This window comes from Sander vitreus, chromosome 13, assembly GCF_031162955.1.
Source record: "Sander vitreus isolate 19-12246 chromosome 13, sanVit1, whole genome shotgun sequence".
Lineage (NCBI taxonomy): Eukaryota > Metazoa > Chordata > Actinopteri > Perciformes > Percidae > Sander > Sander vitreus.
Genome location: NC_135867.1, coordinates 23,421,174 through 23,444,594, shown reverse-complemented (window position 1 = coordinate 23,444,594; position 23,421 = coordinate 23,421,174). Strand labels below are relative to the sequence as shown.

The following is a 23,421-nucleotide window of genomic DNA, read 5'->3' as shown; positions in this document are numbered from 1 at the left end:
AATCTGATACATTGCCTCAAGAGATGTCACGTGAGTCAGCGTTAGTTGGGGCTGAAGACTTTAAGTTTGAAAATGACAGAAATCTGAGAGCGTGGAGTTAAAAAGAAGTTAGACTTCTTAAAGCTAGTGGCTTGAGGCTCCGTCAGCCGCTACTAGCATAACGCACCCGAATCTCCGACCCAAACTGTTCAAAAATAAAGTTAAAACAAAAAAGTATCCATATGCAGTGCTGGATTATCAAAAAACTGACCCTGTGCTGAAATTAACTTTCGTATAACCAAACGTACAGTCTACAATCTGCGGTCAGAAAAATTGTTGCTCCACATCCTGCTCCATTGAAGCTTAACTTACACTAACTCCACTCAAAGAAATCAACTCCAAATTATCCAATAGCAGGTCAGCCTAGTGGAGCACGAGTCTTATTAGAGAAAAACACACATCAAAGCCTTGTACAACGTGACCAATTACCTGAATTCTAATGTATATTACATATTTTAAATGTCATAAAACAATTTACTTCTGCAATGGGAATAAAATACAAAAACTGTAAACAATGCCTGGTTGTAGGGATGACATCATGACCTAGTGTGCCCATGGTTATACATGTATGTGCCAGATGATTTTACAATTAAGAAATATCGTTATTGTGATTTTCAACAATGTTCAACGTTTCGCATATTGCATGTTTTCCTCATATCGTGCAGCCCTAATCGAGTGTTTTCTGCTTAGCAATAACATGCACCTGCAGCAAATTTCACATGAGTAATTGTAGATGAGATGGCCTTAACTCTTCCAAATCTCTGCTGGGGTGCGCACAGCTAGAAAACTAAGGGAAGAGGGGGAGTATCAAACTCCTCAAAGAGCTTGAGCGACATTGTTAAGGTATGCTCAAAAATCACTGGTACCCAGTTAAAAGATCTCTGTTCTCTCTGGAAAACACGAGTTGTCCAGAAAGCAGACAGAATATTGTGCCAACCAGATCATGTACTCAGTAATTGATCTGTTATCATGCAGTCAGGTCGGCGGTACTATGTGCCAATACGGAAAACTAACCGCTATGCCAACTCATTCATTCCCTCTGCTATAAGACTGTTAAATGAACAACATACAAGTTAAATGAAAACACATAACTATAACAAAACTGGTTCTTGCACTACGCTGCTCTGTTCCGTCACTGGCAGGTGAATGTGAAAATGTGTGTGGTTGTGTGGTTGTGTGGGTGTGGGTGTGTGTGATGATTGGGTCATGTGTAAATGTGTGGATGTTACGGGAGAGAGAGAAGCATCTGTATACAGGGGGATGTATGACTGCTGCAGTACTATCGTTTATTTTAATTTATTATTGTATATCATTACATTATATACATTTCGTGCTAATGCACTTTTTAATGCACTTTTTAAGTTTAACCCTTAATGGATGGGTTGGCTGTAAAACTGAATTGCCCTCTTCGGGACTAATAGTTATCTGAATCTGAATCATTGCTCTCTCTGTTTGATAGAGAGGAGAGGTTTGTCACATTGGCAGAATTCAGGACATTCATCAGATGTTTGAAGTTCCCTGACAGAGTGTGTGCATCTCAGTCATCTAGCTGGACAGAGAGCAGCATCAGTGTTAACCGTTCAGCCTTCCCATGTGTAATGGGATCAGTATAGACTCTAAACTAGAGAGACACCTACTGGTAGAACAAAACGATGCCAAAAGTATGCAGGTAATACAGCAAGCAACGTTTATTTATGTAGCACCTTTCACAGACACCAGTCACAAAGTGCTTCACAGTCAAAATAATAAAATCTAATCTAATATAGTCAAGTAAATAAAGAAAAGATAAACACTAGATAAAAATATACAAGGACAACAAATAAAACACCAGATCAAATATACAAAGAGAACAGACATAGGACACAAGTTTAAAACACATGCTACCTAAATGCCTGTCTGAACAGATGGGCTTTTAGCTGCTTTTTAACAGAGTCCAACGTCCTTTAGCTTATTGGAAGAGTAAAAGGCACGGCCCCCCAGAGTCCTAAAATGTGTTGGAGGTACTCTTAAAAAACACTGAGCGGAGCACCTGAGAGCTCGGCACGGGTGTAGGGGTGCAAAAGGGCCATATTGGCCTCTATATACAGTATGTAAGGAATAGGGATGCTTTTGGGCTGAGTTTTGTGTTCCTAGTATTTTGGTTTTCCTTCTTGTTAGCATTTTGCTATAATTTTCCATAAAATTCCAATTGTTATCGCTAACCTTCCTCAGCCAGGTCCACATTATCATTGTGTGCTGTTGCACGCAGACATCTGAGGCGGCATCCAGACATTCAGACAAGATAGCTGAGTGCTTGGTCTAAAGTGTCATCCTTCAGCTGTCAGTACCTCACTGACTGCCGGCCTGACAGCTGCACACTAATACAGCTGCTTAGCTCAAGCTCTGGCTCTGGCTATTGGCACAGGACTAGTATCACCTGGGGACCTCTAGTAATTTGTAATAATTGTGGAGGTTGCCTGTGATCTTAATCCTGTAAGAATTAAAAAAATGATCTACCATATACAGAGATCATATGATAATATTAGCCCTTTGCGAATCGGCATCTCGGTGATTTGTGGCTGTATTGGCTGCATTGGCAATAAAAAATGAAAGCAGACAGAGCCTTGAAATCTTATACGAGGGATGTCAGTAAATTTGAGTAAAATACAGACCTTGCTTACACCCTGTAAAAAGCATAAAATAAAAGTGAAAATAGAAATGACCCCCTTTTATTTTTTCAGGGAAGTCATTAGGAACAGGTTCTTATTTACAATGGCGGCCTGACGAGTGGCAAAGCCACTTAGGGAAAGGGAAGAAGGCCTAGAAAATAAAACTAATTCTAAATACGTACAGTTTAAATGACATGAAATACAATTTGAAATACAACACAGACAGACAGTAAACACGTATACCGAGAGGAACACGGGCGCATGGGGAGGGAGAAACCATACAAATATTTAGCTGGAAAATTATGATGTGCAAAAGCAACTTCATATGTCAGTGATTGATTATGTTATTTCTAGGGCTGTCAGCATTAACGCGTTAATCGCGATGCGATTAAGGGCCGAGCATAAACCGTTCATTTTTTTTAATCGTATTAATCGCATGCCGCCATTTATTAATTTATTTCCACTTCACTCGGCTTTGCGTCGTGCCTAACAGGCTACTATTTTGCCGTACTTCCTCGTAACACATCCTGCTGCTGCAGGAATAGCAACGCCGATTTCGGTGCCTCATTCTGGTGCCTCATTCTGGTGCCACTGATATGCCTGCACTTCTCTCTGATGCTCTGAAACAGACGTTACAGGAAACAGAAACATTGCTGCACGTAACGCTTGTTAACACTATACTCGACAGCAGCTAACGTTAGCCTACCGCTAGCTAGTAGCTGGATTAAACACGGTTACGATGCTGACAGCTAATGCTCAACGGTGTAAAGTGTGTCTGTATTTCACTGTAGAGGATTCAACACCGGGATGTAACAATCTGCAGCTGCTGTTGTCGGAAAAACACAGAGAGTGCATTCATTGAAACTGGTAATTTACAGCCTCGTGGTGCATTCAAAGTTGTTGTGAAATGCCCTTTTCCCATCTGGTGGTTGTTTTTGTCATTCAACAGCTATTTACTAGTGAAATAAGTTATTGTTATAGTGATTACATTATTATTAAACATTTAATTTTGACGATATGGCCTTAGCAATAAACAAGCCATTCTTTAATGTCGCCAACTGTTTAGTACCCTTCTTTTTTTAAACTTTCTTAAAAAGTAGCTGTTCAGGCACCGTTAAGGCACCGGTACCATTTTAAAAGTACCGCTTTAGCACCGGTATCCAAACCAAACAATACCCAACCCTAATATTGACTCTAGATTCAAATGTGTGACTAGATTAAATATATAATAAACAAATACAAATCTTAAAATCAAGTTCATAAAGTCACTTTCTTTGCATTCATTTGATTCCCAATCAAGATACACTGGTAAGAATTGCTTTCCATTGTTAATATGTACTTAAAAACTGTTCTGAAATGAAAAAATTTTAATCATGTGATAAAACATGCGATTAATCGCGATTAACTATTAAAATTCAACGATTAATCGCGATTAAGAAAATGTAATCGTTTGACAGCCCTAGTTATTTCATAAGAGGTCCCCTGGTTATACTAGTCTCGTGCTAACATGGTTTTGGTTACTTTCTTCTTATTTTTCTTCTTCTCCCTCTCTCTGCCATTTTTGCTCTCTTCATCCATCAGGTGATCAAGCAGCTGATGAAGAAGGAGTTCACCCTGGAGTTCTCTCGGGACCGCAAGTCCATGTCCGTCTACTGCACCCCCGTCAAGCCGGGCTCCCAGAGCAAGATGTTTGTCAAGGCATGAACCAATAATACCATCTCAAATGCACAAAGAGATGTACTTTTCATCACTTCATCATGTGTTGGCATGGTTGCTTGATGTTCTTCTCTCATCTGGTTGGATTTCCCCCTCCCAGGGTGCTCCAGAGAGCGTGATTGAGCGCTGTCAGTACCTGCGGGTGGGAACAGGGAAGGTGGCGCTGACCCCAGCCCTGCGCGACCAGCTGCTGTCTAAGATCAGGGACTGGGGGACAGGCAGGGACACCCTGCGCTGCCTGGCCCTGGCCACGCATGACACCCCACCACGCAAAGAGAGCATGGACTTGGGCAATTCCAACAAGTTTGCGGAGTATGAGGTACAGCAGAGGACGGTGGTAACATCTGATTAGAGCTGCAGAGATTAATCGGTTTAAGTGTTTTTTTATATGAAAAGAAAATTCTCTGATTCCAGGTTTTAAATGTGAATATTTTCGGCGTCATCTTGGGCTTTGGAAAACACTGATTTTCATTTTTCACCATTCTCCGACATTTTATAGACCAAACATCTAATCGGTTAATAGAGAACATAATAGACAGATTTATCGACAATGAAAATAATCGTTAGTTGCAGCACTACATCTGATGTTTATCTTAGGAATCCAAGTTGTTCAAATAGGCTTATACTGTATTCAGGTCAAATGAAATGAAACACACATGTTCCAAGACTGGATTTTTACTTATTTGGATTATTACAAATGTGATTATGAATGAGGTTTTCTTACTTCTGCAACAGAACTGGGACGCTACGGTTTCACCTGGGCTCAGTCTTAATCATAGACTGTATATAAAGGATGACGTGTTTCCACTTCCTCCCACTGTACAAAAGTGAAGCCAAAATATCCCACATGGGGGCTCCGTCATGTTATAAAGTCCCGCCCATACAACCGCCCAACCAATCGCGAGTCAATCCCAGCTGTCAATCATAAGGTTTCAACCTGTTTTTATGGCATCCAATAAATAATAAAAAAACAAACTTATCAGGAAAATGAAAACTTGAACAAACATGATAATAACTACCTAAAGTGACAGTAACCATCTCTGGGGAAAAATAATAATAATTTGAATAATTTTGTTTTTGGGGGCATTTTAGGCCTTTATTTTCATAGGACAGATGAAGACATGAAAGGGGAGAGAGAGGGGGAATGACATGCAGCAAAGAGCCGCAGGTCGGAGTCGAACCTGCGGCCGCTGCGTCGAGGAGTAAACCTCTATATGTGGGCGCCTACTCTACCAGGTGAGCTACCCAGGCGCCCAAGGGGGTGGGATTTTAACTGTTAACTGTCTAACTGTTGTAGCTTCGGGCGCCTGGGTAGCTCACCTGGTATGCTCGCACCCATATAAAGAGGCTTAGTCCTCAACGCAGCGGCTGCGGGTTCAACTCTGACCTGTGGCTCTTTGCTGCATGTAATTCTCCCCTCTCTCTCCCCCTTTCAAGCCTAAGATGTCCTTTTGAAAATAAAGGCCTAAAAAGCCCAACAAAACAATCTTTAAAAAAATACATATATATAAACTGTTGTAGCTTCACTTGTTTTTAATTATTATATATTTTTTGGGCTTTTCCGCCTTTAATGGATAGGACAGCTAGGTGAGAAAGAGGGGGAAGACATGCAGGAAATCGTCGCAGGTCGGATTCAAACCCTGGAACTCGTCGAGGCATAAACTTCTCAGTATATGTGCGCACGCGCCACTCACTGAACCAACCCGGCCACGTAGCTTCTCATTTAACGGACAGACATGAGAGATGTATCGATTGTCTCTTCTAACTCTCAGCAAGATGTCAAACTATTCCTTTAAAGTCATCTCTGCTGCTGCCTGTCTTTAGTTTGAATCCCAGTAGTGATTCAATCTTTGTCCACTGAAGCATAAAGCTTTCACACTCGCTCCTCCTTCCCTGAAATTCCTTGTTGCGTAGAAACTACAGTCATCTTTTTTTCAGCAGCTATAAAGAAATCAAAAGAGGTGAAAGCTTTTTTCTGTGGAACTGAGTTGAGATTCTGTTTTCAGATATAGTCGTGCAACCTAATCCTTCCTCTCTCTTTCTTTCTCACTCTCTCTCTCTCTCTCCATTCAGTTGGGTCTCACGTTTGTTGGCTGTGTGGGCATGCTGGACCCGCCCAGGAAGGAGGTGATCGGTTCAGTGAAGCTGTGCAACGAGGCAGGCATACGTGTTATCATGATCACAGGAGACAACAAGGGCACAGCTGTGGCCATCTGCAGACGGATTGGCATCTTCGGCGAGGATGAGGACGTGACAGGAAAGGCCTACACAGGCCGCGAGTTCGATGACCTCCCGCTGGAAGCCCAGAGAGAAGCTGTCAAACAGGCACGGTGCTTTGCCCGCGTCGAGCCAGCTCACAAGTCTAAGATCGTGGGATACTTGCAGTCATTCGATGAGATTACTGCCATGGTGAGGAGAAGGGATGTGTTGTGTTTTAAAAAGAGTTTGACGCCTAGGGGCCAGGTTGATGGCTCGAATCTTCCACACAACCTTTCCTCTATCAAACACTTTTTGCTGTGTCTTGTTGACGTTTCATAAAGTCCCAAACAGTCTTAGAAAAATCCCCAGGAGCCAGGCAGAGTCAGATGTAAAAAGGCTTTTGGCCTCTGTTTGAGTGACCTTGATGTTCTGATATCAATGCTCAGCGCTTTAGAAGGAGATACAAACAGAGAGAGATCTTCCATTTATGCAAAAATCCACTTTTTCATAAACTTTTAGAGTTGTATAGCTTGTTATGTAAAGTTACACAGATTATATTGCAAAACCACACAGTTTATATTATAATATAGTACCATAATGTTTTTTTTTTACAAGATTTTCTTACAACAGATGATGCAACTTGCACGGCTCTAACGAGTCATAGTATTAGATATTATCAGGGCTGCATATGAGGAAAATATGTGATATGCGATAACCTTGTTAAATATCGGGATAATGATATTACCTGCGATAAATAAACAGATATTAAAGTGTACTCATTTCTGCCTTTCTGCTGCTTTCAGTATTCTGCTAAAATACAACATTGCTTTTTGAATTTAAAACAAATAAAAGGAAATCATTTCCAACATTATTTTATTGAACAAGCTATACATTGAATTGAAAATAAAGGGCACTACTAAAAAAACAATCATAGTTGCATTTTAAAGGGCAGTTTTCTGCTGATATTTTATTTCAACTAACACAAAATAAATTCTGGGTGTCTTTAGCGATATGTTGCGGTCTTTCACAATGTGTTAATTGCGCAAGTTGATATCTCGATGACGCTAAAAAAAAACATATATTGTGCAGCCCTATAGTGTATATATCTACTTCTTCCCACTCTACACTTCAACCTTCATACCTTTCTCTGCTTCCTGCAAATCTACACATTGTGCATTTCCTTTTTTCCATACGTCTCTTTATGCCTGTTGTGGTCTTTTGACTGTGCTGTATGTGAATGACTTGTGATAAGTGCATGAGAAGAAGCCAGTGAGGCGTGACATGCTTGAAGTCTCTCTGAGGCTGCTCTCTCAGACACTGCTATCAGAAGCTGTCATCTCGGGCCCGCTCCGCTGCTTTCTATCTGACACACGTCTCAGAAGAGGGGTTGATCCGAGGGGACGATGGGCGAGAGGGAGACAACAATATCACAATTTGCCTGTCAGACTAACTCCAGCATTCAGCCCAGTCTAAAGGCGCTTTACGCCCTGCCATGACAGATTCAAATATATCTCACTTGCTCAGCTTTAGCTTCATCCTGTCTGGATCTGAAACGGTAATGAGACTTCGCATAATGAGACAGTGGTTCGTTTTCAATGACCGTTAGTCTGTTAGACCCATCTCTGTTTAAAGAATAACCGTCAAAATAATGTAATGTGGGCTCAATATTATTTAGAATTAACAAGTTGAGTTTAGTTTTTCTTTCAAAGAAGTTAGTTAATCTTTTATCCTTCAAAGAGGTTTATTCAGCTTTTTGATCCAAACATATCCCTATGTTCTTAATGCCTCTGTTAACGAAGTGTCATTAGACCTTCATTCATTCTGTTAACCTTCATTAAGTAATGTTGCAGCCTTGGGGGGAAAAAATCGTATTGAAAAGATTGGTCTTCATGAGTCTTTTTTATATATATATATTGGGCAGCCCCAATATAACGCTTTGGGATTTTTCACATTATCAGGAATTCAAAGACATTCCTGTGAGTCAGGTTTTCTGATGCATTAATGACACAAGCAATCTTTTCTGGTCCCAGACAGGAGATGGTGTCAACGACGCCCCGGCCCTGAAGAAAGCCGAGATCGGCATCGCCATGGGCTCTGGCACAGCAGTGGCCAAGTCAGCATCCGAAATGGTGCTGTCTGATGATAACTTCTCCACCATAGTGGCTGCCGTGGAGGAGGGCCGAGCCATCTACAACAACATGAAGCAGTTCATTAGATACCTCATCTCCTCCAACGTGGGAGAAGTGGTCTGGTGAGGAACACAAACCTACACACTCGGATGCAGATCTACTAGGGCTGCACGATGTGAGGGAAGCATACGATAACGTTGCTGAATATCGCGATAACGGTATTACTTGCGATAAATAAACAGATATTTAAGTTTACTCCGTTCTGCCTTTCTGCTGCTTTCAGTATTCTGCTAAAATACAACATATTGCTTGTTGAATTTAAAACAAATGAAAGGAAATCATTTTCAACAACTTTCTTTGAACAAATTGAACATTGAATTAAATACAAAAGGCACCACTAAAAAAAGATTGACAGTTACATTACAAAGTGCAGTTTTCTACTGATATTTTCTTACACGTAACACAAAAATCAGTTTATTTTGCGATATGCGTTTATTGCGCCAGTTGATATTGCGAAGACGATAAAAAAACTGATATATATATATATATTATGCCTATCATTATCCTTTTTGATATATACTGTAGATGCTCTTTCAGAATTGACTAGGTATCGACCGATACTGGTTTTTCAAGACCGATACCAATTATTAGTAGTTAATGAAACCAATAACCGATGTTTGGAACCGATATGCATATACAGTGAAAATGAAAATCTTTACGTCAAAATTAAATGCATTGTTTAAATGCTTAGAAACTTTCAACATAACACCCAGTAACAGAGGGTCAGATAGTGTTGTTGGTGGGACATTAAGTCAGACTCAGTGGTGAGAGAAACCGAAGCAGAGGGACAGACACAGAGCTGTAGCCGAGCCAATGTAGCACATTTTTTAATTCATTAACTTTATCGGTTATCAGTCATATAAAACGCTGATACAGATAATCTGCAAACTGCCAAGAAACAGCCCCATAGTCAGTCTATCCCTAGAATTGACTCATGCTTTTTACCTGCTTTAGTTTCTTACTATATGCAGCATTGCATGTGTCATGTTTGTTTGGTCTTTGTTTCCATCTAAAAGGGAATTGGTTTGTATATATCACTCTAATGCCAATCGTACAGTATGTCCTTGTAAAACTTGTTAAAAAAATTGGGGGAAAAAAATCCGATATTCTATGACTCTGTGGTGGCATCAGCCATTCTCTATGGAGTGGTCTGCTGGGGCAGTGGAATTGCAGTGGCAGACAGGAAAAGACTGTACAGGCTGATTAAGAAAGCCAGCTCTGTTCTCGGTTTCCCCCTTGACGCCGTGGAGGTGGTGGGAGACAGAAGGATAGTGGCTAAATTATCCTGCATGATGGACGACTCCTCCCTCCCAGGACACTGTCAGCACTGAACAGCTCCTTCGGTGACAAGCTGCTGCACCCGCGCTGCGTCACGGGGAGACACCGCAGGTCTTTCCTGCCTGCTACTGTCAGACTCTACAATCAGCACTGCTCCCAGTAGACCACATGGACAAAACACACACACACCAGGGCTAATAAAACATACAATAAAAGATGTGACTGTGCAATTACTGTAAATACATTTTACTCTTTACTATTTAATATTTACTCTCTTTAATTATATTTATTACTGTGTGTTAACATGTGTCTTCTACTTTTCCACTTTTCCTCTCATCCCTTGCTGCTGCGACAGTGTGAATTTTCCCATTGTGGGATTAATAAAGGATTTAGAATCTTGAATCTTGAATATATTGTGCAGCCCTAATCCCCTTCAGTCATGACGTGCTGGGCTGATGTTTTGTGTTCCTCCTCCCGCTCTGTCTCCAGCATCTTCCTGACCGCCATCCTGGGTCTCCCTGAGGCTCTGATTCCTGTCCAGCTGCTGTGGGTGAATCTGGTGACCGATGGCCTGCCTGCCACCGCCCTAGGCTTTAACCCGCCAGACCTGGACATCATGGACAAACCCCCCCGCAACCCTAAGGAGCCTCTTATCTCTGGCTGGCTCTTCTTCAGATATCTGGCCATTGGAGGTAGGATTGGCTATGACCTGAACATAGCCAATTGTTCGTCAGAGCAGAGGCGGGTCTGCAGTTTACAATTGAGGCTTTGAAGGGTTTGAACAAAATCAATTAACCAATTCATTCATTTGTCACATTAAAAAAAAAAGAATTTTCCTTCAAAAGTTATGATGAATAATATATGACATTTTCAATATTTAGAAGAAAAAAGAGACGTGCCGGAAACCAGTAAAATTACTTTTTAGAGGTGATTTTTTTATGCAGCACGCCATGCATTTCCCTACCACCCATACGGTGATGGATATCTGTCGACTAGCTAACATGACATATAGAATTCCAGTGACAAACGGCAGCTACTAGCAGTAATAATGCTAACTGAGACTAGACAAAGTCTCTTGAAGTAAATAGACACCGGAGGTGAAGAGCACAGAAGCCCCTTGTTCTAGATATTAGCATGTATGAAATAGATTTCTGCTGTATACCATCAAAATATACCAGACACTGTGCCAGATGTCTTATGTTAGCCCGTGTAACTCAAACTGTGTCAATACAAGGTTCAAGAATCTTTATTTGTCATCTGCACAACAATAACAGAAGTAGTCTTAGGCCTCAGGCACCTCCAACAATGCTCATGAAATAACTAAAACACACACACACACACAAACAAAATCTGAATCTAAGACAAAAAATAGTGCAAGTTAAGATATAGGGCTAAAATTTAGACAGTAAAATACGAATCAAGTAATATAATTATATTATACAATTTGTGTAGACAGTATTGCAAATAAATGAGACTGAATGTAAAAAGAGGTGTAGTAATGTATTAATGCATAATGAGAAGTAAACCTATAGATTGTGTGTATATACAGAAGTGCAAACGGTTGCTAAGTAAAGTGTTTGCAGATAAAGTGTCGGTTTAGAGGTAAAGTGACAAGCTCAGAGCTTACGAGTTCAGCAGTCTTATGGCCTGTGAGATAATACAGGATTTAATAAGTATTATTTGTCAGCCACACAAGATCATGAAAAGATACTGCACACCTGTTTGGGATTTTCTTTTTACTCTAAAATATTATAAGCTTATCAACTTATCAGTCTGCCACCTCTGTCGGCTGTCACCAAGTCGTACACTGAATCTCTTAACATCCAAATCCGCTTTATCCCTATTTTTTTGTCTGCTGTTTTTCAATAACTGTTCAGCACTTTGAATTGCATTTTGTTATGTTGGACATTTCTCTGCCCAGATCGCTATATGCAAATAGTTAATTCGGCATTCTGAGCTAACTGGGAGGTTTCCTGCTTAGTATATTAAACATTTTCCACCCATTACTTTAGTGATTGGTAAGGTACACATAACTCCCCATGTTAATCTCTACATAAGTCATCCTAGTTTGTTTTGTGGCCCCCCATGTGTATCTCAAAAAGACGTTCAGAAACTCATCCGTAGTCTGGGTGACACCATAGATCTATAGTAATCTTAGACTTAAAGGCAGGGTTGGTAATGTTGAAAAGCTAGCAAGATTTGAAAGTAGCATCTTGTCGGGGCTCCGTCTAACCCCTCCCCGTGTCCTCGGGGCTCCGATCCACACAGAGACATGCTCGAGCACCGCTGCGTCGCTGTTAAACTAGCAGAGCGGAGAAAGCATCGCAATTTTACTTCATGTGTCATTCACCGGTAAGCAAAAAGATAATATTATCATACCGAATGTTTAAAACAAATATCACTGCTGTTAGCAATGCTGCGACGACGCGCATTAAGCTTAAGCTCACAGACGGGAGGGGTAGAGTACGCACAGCGGGACAAGGAGGCATTTCATTGGTTGTTTCCAAGCGAGACCGCGAGGCAGTAATTGGTGGGTGTTTTTACAGGATTACAGCAACTACTGATGACGGATCTTTTTTGCTCCTTTTCCAGAGCCTTTACATTATTTATTGCTGTCGGGGTGTAAAGACCATTTCAAACTATATGTATATAGAAGGGTATATTGGAAATAGTTACCAACCCTGCCTTTAACCTGTTTTTCCTGTAGGATATGTGGGTCTTGGAACAGTGAGTGCTGCCACATGGTGGTACCTGTTTGATGAAGAAGGCCCACAAGTGTCTTTCTACCAGCTGGTGAGTTGCAAAACATTGTTGCGTCCTTTATATAGGGTTTTGTTTCTGTTATATTTTGATATGTATCCCCTTCCAGCTTTCTTTACATTCCCCGCTGTTGGACACAGTTGTGTTTGGCGACCCCAGGGGTGTACATAAACAGATACAGTTTGATTGCACACAGTGGGGGGGGGGAGGCCAAGGTTCTGCAGCTGTCCCCCCATCAGACCTGAGCTCCATCAAACCAGGTCGCAGGGGTTCTTGAGACATCCTGCAGACACACACTACAAACAAACAAACAAACAAACAGACTTAAGTTATAGTTTATCCCAACCTCTATCAAGCTGCTGAACTTCAATGGTAAATCTTAGCACAACAGAGCAAAGTGCAATAAATACACCAGCACTTTTTGCACTTCACACTTTAATGATTACACTTTTTAAGATGTCATATTGTCTGTGCAGTCATATGTGTCCTTCCTTCATGTCCTAAGATGCTTTGTTGATCTTATGTTGTTTTTATGTTGATTTTATGTCTATTTAAGAATGGTTTTCCTGTTACATATTTGTGTTGTGAAGCAACAGATTGTAGCACTATGCCCAAGACAAATTTCCCCTCTGGAACAATAAAGTGTATCCTATTGTATTCACTAACTGCTGTCTGTCTCCCTCTACAGAGACACTTCATGCAGTGCACTGAGGACAACCCCATGTTCCAGGGCATAGACTGTGACGTGTTTGAATCCCGCTACCCAACAACCATGGCTCTGTCTGTGCTGGTCACTATAGAAATGTTCAACGCGCTCAACAGGTCAGTCATCTTCTGTTGTGATGTCAGGGTAAACACTCTTTAAATGTCACAGCTGTCAGATATTTATTAAAAAGAAGACACTGTCATCCCACAAGCAGCACTCCCTGCCCTTTGGGAAAGAATTACCCAGCTGTCTGAGGGATAACGGCATAGTTTCCATGCCAATAAAAACACATCCATCACAAACATCAACTCTTTTCACTGCTGAATGGCTTAATGTTGCTGTTTATAACACTTATACATATTTCTTTTAAGATTTTTGGCAAAGTAATCATGATTAGCCACACATCTTAAAAAATGGAATATTGCTTATTTGGGGAGGAAGAAAATAAAAGGAACAGTGGTATGAAGGGAAAACTCCCCTTGTTTTTGCCAGGATTGCTCATGGAGCAAGTCTGTCTTTAGCTCCCTAAAGAAACAAATGCTAATGGCTCATTTAGGAAAGAATCTGAGAAAGGGAAGGTTAAAATAAAGAGCTGCCTGACCAATGAAAATGTTATTCCTAACCTAGACAGTCAGAAAAACTGACAGAGGGGACACATGTTTACATGGTTACTATCACCCATATAAGGAGGCAGACTTGGTTATTATGTGAGCTAGCTGAAATTGAGAATGACGTTCACTTTTTTTGTTTTATTGTCCTGTTTACAAGGACTTTAAGGGGTGGCACTTTTTTACTGAAATTACCTCTATTTATGATGATTTCTTCTGGCTAAATGATTCTGAAAAATCTGAGTTGTGCTTCAAGAAAGGAACCTTTTTTGTAGCATATTATTTTGTTTACATAGGAGCTGATGCAAAGAAACTCCCGCACACTGTCTGTGTCCTGTCACACTTTTTTTTAATGATTTTTTTGGGGCATTTCAGCCTTTAATGGAACAAACAGATATACATGAAAGGGGAGAGAGAGGGGGATGACATGCAGGAAATCATCTCAGGTTGGACTCAAACCCTGGACCTTCGAGGTATACACCTCCATGTATGTGCACCTGCTCTACCAACTGAGCTAACCCGGCCACGCACACTGTCCAACTTGCAAAGATAAATGTAATAGCTGGCAACGTTTCGGTACTAGTTCTAGTAACCCTCATGGGTTTATAAGACACCAAAATGTCAATTGCAGTTCAAACACTGGACTGCCATTGTAATCAATGATGCAGTCGATCCTTATGCCTACTGTTTCTACCTAATGTCTCTATTTGACTGTAGTTAGTGATCCACTCTCACTCTACTGTTGACTTATTATTGGCCATCTTGGCCATTTAGTGGTTGTAATGTATTGATGAAAGTGTGCATGTGTTATTGTTGTTGTTGTATTTTTGCCTGTTGTGTGTGTACGTTGTCGTATTGATAATTGTATTGGTAAATGTATTTTTAGTTTATTTCTCTCACTCCTCTGTTGTTATGTAATGATTGTATTATATGTTGGGACTCCTCGAAAACGAGATGATACATCTCAAGGGGTTTATCCTAATAAACAAATTTGAATATAAAACATTTCACAAAATAATAGCTTATTTTAAAGCTTGTTATAAATTTAATAACTAGTACCAAAACGTTGCCAGCTATTAAATTTATCTTTGCAACAAGGAGTTTCTTTGCAACTTTTGACCTACTCGCCCCCCTCCGACACACCTGTATTGCCTTATAGATGTGTAAATTATTTTCTGTTCTTAATAACGAGCTATAAAATAACGTATCATTTTGTGAAATATTCGAACACTCCAACTGACATTTTGGTGCCTCATAAACACATAAGGGTTGGGCACTTTGTGTGAATGACACAGACATAAAGAATAATCAATCATAAATGTTGTTAGGATGCATTTACTGTAGTGCTACATTTGATTATTGCAAAGGCATTATAACTAAATGTCGGCTTATTTCTTGAATCGTTTCGTGGTTGTAATTGTCCTACAATGAAACCTTGTGTGCATGCCAGAGTTGTTCCGTGCAAGTCCCTAATGTCAAGTGGAGTCGCTAAGTTGTCAACATGTCTTGATCTATTAAAACTTCTCCCCACCAGTTTGTCTGAGAACCAATCCCTGATCAGGATGCCGCCCTGGGTCAATGTTTGGCTGCTGGGAGCCATCATCCTGTCCCTCTCCCTCCACTTCCTGATCCTCTATGTGGAGCCACTGCCCGTAAGTATTCGTCCACCAGACACTTGGACACTCTGTCAGTGGTACTTTGGATCTATGGGCTGTTGTCATCATCAACTTTATTGTCAGACTCAAGGTCCATTCAGAAGACACAGACGTGACATACAACATATATTAAAAAAGAGAAAGATAAACATATACAGAGAAATACAAACGAAAGAAACAACAATACTGCATTTCTATAAAAGACACTTATACCAGTGTTTCCATAGTGATGATTGGTATCGTATGGCACTAAACCTAGGATTTGCCAGCAGCATAACAATGCTGTTCTGGTAAACGTTCATGCGACAAATGAATTTGTAGATAAGACTCCTCAATAATGCCTGGAAAGTGCTGACCCCTGCATTACAAAACAGGTCACTTGCACTAGAGCACCTGGGTTTGTTGAGCAGTGTCCTCATACAGTCATTATAGGCAACCTTAAGCTTCTGTATGCTTGTCTTTTTAAACTTAGTCCATAAGGGAGCAGTATACAAAGGAGTGCAATATGCTTTAAATAGACTCATTTTGACGTCATCCGTGACTGTATATATCCTCACCATCAGATAACTGATCTGTAATTTAGGGTTGTGAAGAGTGTATACTGCTAATAATACATATCATGGTTTAAAAAAATGCATGGCCATATTTGGTTATAGTTTATAACCATCACTAATAAGCGGAAATTGATAGTTAATGAAACATAAGTTAATGGTTATTGTACTGTTAAAAAAAAAATCAAGAAATGATTAATAATGTTTACTAATTGTTAGTAATGTTATAATTTATTTTAGTGTCATGTAAAATGATTAGTTTATACATTTAGAAAGATAGATCATACTTTATCATGGTTCATAATTGTTTTGTAAACCATCTATAAAGTTTATTTGGATTGATATTATAATGGTTATAATAATTAGCTAAGGATTAATAAGTGGTTTGTAAAGCATCAAGCAACATTCATTTGGCCCATTAAATCTTTTTTGGAGCTCTATAAAAAGAGATAATTATTCGATTATTTGTGCACAGATAATAGCTATCTAACGTTTATGAAGGCTTTACAACATATTCATTAACATTAACAAGGTGTTATATTGTCCCTCTTTCCGGCCGGATGTCCATCACCTTCTATTTTCTTTGTGTTGGCATTCTAAACTCCGGTGGATTTCTGAGGACTATGGTTACCTGCTCCTCAGATCTCTGCAGGGTAAATCCAGACAGCTAGCTAGACTATCTGTCCACTCTGAGTTTTCTGTTGCACGACTAAAACCACTTTTGAACGTACATACGTTCCACCAAAAGAAGTTCCTTCCTGAGGCTATTTCGCAGCGGCGCCGCGGCTCCGTCCAGCACTTGGCACCGCCCATGCAGATTGTGATCGGTTTAAAGAAATGCCAATAAACCAGAGCATGGTTTTTCTCCCATCCCGGAATGATGTGTGGACTAGCCAGACCCTCCTCCGCAGTGCTGTGGAGGAAGAGGAAGTTCTGCAATGCGAGTGTGGCTCAGATACTACACGAGACTACTCCGTGTCTACCCCGCCGCTCTCTGTCTAGCTCTAACTGACTTTTTGATTACCTGTGTCTTCAGCTGATCTTCTTGGTGACCCCTCTGCGCTTGTCCCAGTGGATCGTGGTCCTGAAGATTTCCTTCCCAGTTATCCTCCTGGACGAGGCACTGAAATATATCTCCAGGAACCACCTAGAAGGTACATTGAGCATTTTTGGTCCACTTTCCTAACGAATCGTCCCATAAGAATGTGGGTGTAATGAGTCTGAAATATTTATAGTGGATGAAGTTCATTAAAAGTCAGTGAATGTTAAAAATCCTACTTTACTCTAATCCTACTGACAAGTCTCTTCTGCTCTTTTCTCTCCTGCATTTCTAATTCAGCCTAAACTCTTTTTTTATCTCACCTTCTGTGAAAAGGTACTCTTTTACCAACCTTCTCATGCCTTCTTCTCTCTTTCCAGTAGAAAGAGCTATAGACTGATCGCACTAGTTACCATGTATTCTAAATTATGTGTTGTTGTTGTTGTTTTTTATCCCTGGCAGGTGATGAGGACAAGAAATATCGGAGGAGATGGCGACAGGACTAAGACCTCTCCCTCAACACACTCACACATTTAGACACACGCCTACCCTTTTCCCTTCACGAGCTAGGAACCTTTTCTCTCTCCCCTGTCCTCATTCCCCCACTCCTGCATGTCCAACAAACCACCACTAGAAATGAGCGGGGGGCTTGCATGAGAACGAGTGTGCAAGAAAGAGAGCATGCGTGTCTCCTGCAAGCATGGCTTTGTACGATTGTGTGTGTGTGTGTGTGTGTGTGTGTGTGTGTGTGTGTGTGTGTGTGTGTGTGTGTGTGTGTGTGTACAGGCAGATGCAGATCTGTCTTTGTAGTTGCAAAAGCATGAAACAACTGCGAAAAGAAGAAGATATAACTGCCCAGGGCTCTGCTTTTTAAAGATTGAGTTTCATTGAGTTTCTGACTGTATACAGTACAAACATAGTGGTGCAGTAACTGGACTTTGGGGAGGGAAGGAGAGGGAGGACAGGGGAACAGAGGTTGAGAATACTGGGTGGGAGGGGGGAGGACAATTTTGAAATTAGCACTGAGACCGAAAGAGAGAGTGAGAGGGCCAGATACTGGGGTACACACTGGCAAAAGAAGAGCATCAGCAAGTGTGACCCGTGTAGAGAGAGCCGTTGTTTTCGTGTGTGTCCACAAAAACATTATTTGGAGGTACCGCCCAGGCTTGTGCCACCCACACTACTGGCAGCGAGTTCCAGCCAGCTCTGCAGGCGCACGGCTTTATCAGCTCAACAGTATCTCTGGCCAGTGTGTCACAGCGCTACTCCTTCATCGCTCTTTAACTTTACCCTTACCACATATAAAGTCTAACGCCCGTTGATTGTGTTTTACGCAGAATGACTTCCTTTTGCCTGTCTCGCTCTCTGTCTCTCTCTGTCTCTCGTTCTCGCTCTCTGTCGAGGAGGCAGCTGTTTTCCCGGGGGTCGCGGCGTTAATCGTGCTCTTGAGTTAGGTCATGGAGATGTCGCTCCACCCATAGGTGTGAATAGCTTTACGCTGCTTGGCCGCTTCCTTGGCTCTTAATTTCGAGGAGCTGAGGTCAGCTCACAGACTTGGCAAACATATAAAAGAAATACCTAAATAAATAAAAATGTCAAACCAGCATATCAGTAGAGTAGTCGTCAGCCAGTCCACCCAGCTGGTCCTGTTAAGCCTCACTTTAATGTCCATCTGCTGTGCTGCCATTGAAGTTTTGGCTGTCAAATATCTAAATTAAAGGCAGATCTGAGCAAGAGGATAAAGCTCCATGACATTTTGTACATAATAATTGTCTTGGAGCACCATGTTGTTGATCTTCCTTTTCATTTCTTCAGTTATTTTTAACCCTGCACTAGTGCTAAAGTGTGTGTGCATATAGCCTTACTTGAATTAATTTGTCTGATTTGACTTGACAGGCTTTTGGGTGTTGAATGGCACGGATTATGTAGTTAAAGTAAGTTAAGAAATGGCAAGTAAACTGCTTGATTGTCTCACTCGGTCATGAATCATTTATATATTAAGCACATTTACCGTAACATCCATGCCTTATACAGCCCACTGCACCTCCACATTGAATATGTGGTCCAAATGAATGTGTTTCTGCCAGCCTTTAATCAGCCCCCGCCCTAACGTGCCCTAACAGTTCACTTAACTCTGATCGCCTGTGGTCTTACAGACTCTGAATGTCCACCTGGTCTGAGGCATGTTTAATAGGAAAGCCTTTTTGGTTGTGCTTAGTGCGCTGCTCCCTCAGCTCCGCCTGCTCTCTCAGTGCTTTAGCGACTCACTTTGGTATTGTTTTATAATGACTAAATAGTAATGTATTTGACTGAATGAACCCACGCCGTTTGGATTGTGTTTTTAAGTCTTAATTATGGGTTTTGTGTTGGGCCCTGGTGCTCTGTGGACTGGGTCAGTGGTGTTTTTGGTCTCTTGTTGCTTCCACATAGGGCAGAGTAGAGTGTGCACATTCAAAAAAAAACAACAGCTGGAATAAAAAAATAAAAAAATGTCAATGAATTGAATCATTCTAACGCACAGAATCTTCAATCAATTTAATCAAGGCAACCACATTTAATTTAAATGAATTAGTTATTGACAATGTGCATATCTTTCTTCTCCTTTTTTCTTGCTTCCAGACCTGATTTCAACGAGCAGGACTGGTTTTCTGCCGTGTGGCATCAAGCATGGTTTAGAATCTAAAGGGAACTCCATCCTTAAAAACTTCCAACATTAGTGACCAATCTGCTATTGCTTAGAGGACTGTATGTGTTTGTATTCATCTATTTTGTTGCTTGGTGATGGTTTTTTTCTTTTCTTACTCCCGGGGATAACTAGCCAAACTTAGATGGCATGACATCATCCAGTCAGATATTTCCAGTCCTACATGCTCTCTGGGGTTGTTCTTGGAAATGTACAGCAGACAGCAACAACTCACTTAAGTAGAAGTTGATGAAGCAAATTGAGAGAAAGCACAATAAAAGACATCACCAGACACACAAAACTATGAACATCAAAGAAGATTTAAGGGTGGAATATTCCTTCTAGTTTTATACCAGAAGCTGGATTTTGTGTCTAGTAAATAATGGCTTGATGTCGATTATATTTGACTAGGACTGCAACTGACCATTATTTTCATTGTCAATGAATCTGTTGAATATTTATTAATCAATTTAATGGATTAGTTGTTTGGTCTATAAAATGTCAGAAAATGGTGAGAAATGGCGGTCAGTGTTTTCCTCAAATGTCTTGTTTTGTCCACAACTCAAATATATTCAGTCTACTGTCACAGGGGAGAGAAGAAACAAAAAACTATTCACATTTAAGAAGCTGGAATCAGAGAATTTCTATTCATAAAAAATAACTCCAACCGATTAATCGATTATCAAAAGAGTTGGCGATTCATTTAATAGTTGACAACTAATTGATTAATCGATAAATCTTTGCAGCTCTAGACATTTCATATAAACACACACACACACTATGGCCTATGTTGATAAATATATTAAATTTCAAAGACAACTTGTTCTTAGGAGGCAAAAAAAGATGCAGAACAAGTCGGTATCTGAAATGCCTCGTCAGTCAGTGATACTCCAATGAATCGTATATCAAAATAGTTGGAGATTAATATAATAGTTGACAACTTATCGATTAATGGATTCATCTTTGCAGCTCTAAATTTGACATAAAACAGCCGTTACGTTGAGTTTTTGAGAATGTGGTCCCTCTATCCCTGTCCCAGGTCTCCATGGCTCTGTAACATGCGCCAGCACTCTGGCCACTGGGCACTATAGGTCTGTATAGCCTTGTTATTTACTACTGAATTCTCAACTCTGTACAGAAGATGAGAATATGATCGCATGGAACCTTGTTACTGTAATAATAACCTATACAGTATATAATATTTAATTTTTTGATAACTTGCATCATGAAACCTACTTACTGACAACACAGACTTGCGAGAAACCATTTATTTTTTATTTTTCTTTGAGCACATGGTATCTAAGGATCCCCTTTTTTTGTTTTTGTTTTGTAGAATAGAAAGGTTGTTTCGTCATTGTTCCCATTTGGTTTTTACAGTTGCTGGGGTTTTGTCTGGTCTTTTACTGTAGGGAAAAGAATACGACGTTAGCATGTTTAAGATAGACAAGAATCATACTTACGCTGATTAAAGACGATGACGCTGATTATTTCGGGGATAGTTATCCGGGTTGAGAATGTTCAAGAAATTGTGAATGATCTGTGTCTGGTTTACACTGAGCGATAAGCAGTGATGAATCCTGGGTTATGAAGTTTTATGACTGTACATTGAAGGGCTTGGTGTGGATGCAGGCTCTAGAGACCCCCTGACAATCCCTTTGGGTCTGACAACTCTTCTAGCATGGTACTCAAAGTCCTCTACCATCTGTAAAAGAATAACCTTTAGTAACCGTGAAGGAGTGATCAGATTCATATGAATAACATCTGAACAACCGTTCCTATTTTCTGTCTGTATAGACGAGTAAACAGTCTCTAGAGCCCGAGTTCCACCTTTGAGAAATTAAAAGGATTCTCTGTATTGCCTTGTTAATATTAATTGTGGACACATAATTTTATAAATGACAAACACGTGGAAATAAAGATAATTTATCTTGTTATTTATTCAGAGGGTGTGTTCTTTTTTATGAACTGTTTTAAATATGAGATATGAGAATATTAAACCGTTTTCCACAAAACCTGCTGTCAACAGTTTTCTGTGGAACTACTTCTTTGGTAGAAATAGTTCCAAAGAAAACTGTTGACAGGGAGGTTTTGTGGATTAACATAAATGGTCCATGTCATTTTTCAATGTCTTACGGATCCCAAACTAAATTCCATACAGAGATGTAACACTCACATATCTCAAAACCTGGGCACATACGATACAACTATCTGCATGACTATATATACCACAAGGGGAAGTGTGGGACAGAAAGTTTTAATCCTTTTCCTGGGGTGAGCGAGCACAAAAGTAGAAAGATCTCGGTCAAAATGTATTTTGCAAGTTACAGTTTGTCTTCATTATTTTGATGCAGTATTAGAAACAAAGGAATAAAGTATAGAAATAAGGCCTAGAATAGGTGGTACAGACACCAAAATGGATTCCATATGCAAAACAGCAAGCCCATGCTCCAAAAAATGTCACACCAACTTCTCATGACAGTGTAGTGTGTGCGCACATCCAAACAACGTGTACAAGTGCTGGATCAGAAAGCAAACGCCAGACAAAAGATCTGCACGCTGCACTGATAGATCCCAGACAATTACACTTAACAGAGCAACATTTCGATCTAACAGAGATCTTTGTCAGGCATCGTCAAATAAGCATCACAAATCAGAACAAGCGATATATACAGTAGACACTAACACATCTCTCAGGTGCTTGTGATATCTGCATGATTAAGAGTCAATCACTCTTGGACTGAACCAATCAGAAGTATATTATTACTCTTTATAGGTAGGACATAACATAACCTTTCCATCTGTGGAAAAAATATATACAAGAACATGTTAAATAATTTTAATTGTTTCGGTAAAATGTCAAATGAACCACATAAATCATCCAAAAAGGAACCAATGATCATAGAAACAAGTCCATAGAAAAGTCTAAAATAAAATCAAACTTTTTCCAAAAAGGGTTTAAAGGTGCCTAGGATTGTGAAGATCCAAGATTTAGCCAAACAATTTGAACAATGACAACTTCTCAGTCCCTCCCCCCTTTCCGCTCAAGCCCAAAACGGTCTCCTAAGCCCCTCCCCCCCACAAGGGAGAATGAATGCGTGTGCATGAGCAGTGATTGACACGCAGTTAGACACCCCCCTGTAACAACTGTAACAGCACAATCAAATGCATCAAATCATAACTTTAGACTGGCAAACATTAGGTAAGACCATTTGAGGCGGTCTGTTTACTTCTTCATATCTTGCCTTTCTTTTACATCAGACCATCAATATCCTGCCTGCCCAGACACTTTAAGTGGGTTTGATTGGAGCTAACTTTATTTGCCTTGGTGAGCTCAAAGTGCCACAGGACAC

At 40.4% G+C, this 23,421-nt stretch overlaps 1 protein-coding gene across 1 annotated transcript in view; it reads left to right on the top strand.

The window, feature by feature from the left end:
- The window catches only part of atp2a3 (ATPase sarcoplasmic/endoplasmic reticulum Ca2+ transporting 3), a 61,060-nt gene extending 39,051 nt beyond the window's left edge, over window positions 1–22,009 (top strand). The window contains exons 12-21 of the mRNA XM_078266534.1: window positions 4,269–4,385; window positions 4,504–4,722; window positions 6,477–6,812; window positions 8,633–8,853; window positions 10,559–10,761; window positions 12,777–12,862; window positions 13,518–13,651; window positions 15,678–15,795; window positions 17,386–17,503; window positions 17,851–22,009. Of these exons, the coding sequence (XP_078122660.1) occupies window positions 4,269–4,385; window positions 4,504–4,722; window positions 6,477–6,812; window positions 8,633–8,853; window positions 10,559–10,761; window positions 12,777–12,862; window positions 13,518–13,651; window positions 15,678–15,795; window positions 17,386–17,503; window positions 17,851–17,894 (1,596 nt within the window). The 3' untranslated portion in view covers window positions 17,895–22,009. The remainder of the gene's footprint in view (window positions 1–4,268; window positions 4,386–4,503; window positions 4,723–6,476; window positions 6,813–8,632; window positions 8,854–10,558; window positions 10,762–12,776; window positions 12,863–13,517; window positions 13,652–15,677; window positions 15,796–17,385; window positions 17,504–17,850) is intronic.
- Window positions 22,010–23,421: the final 1,412 nt, after the last annotated feature.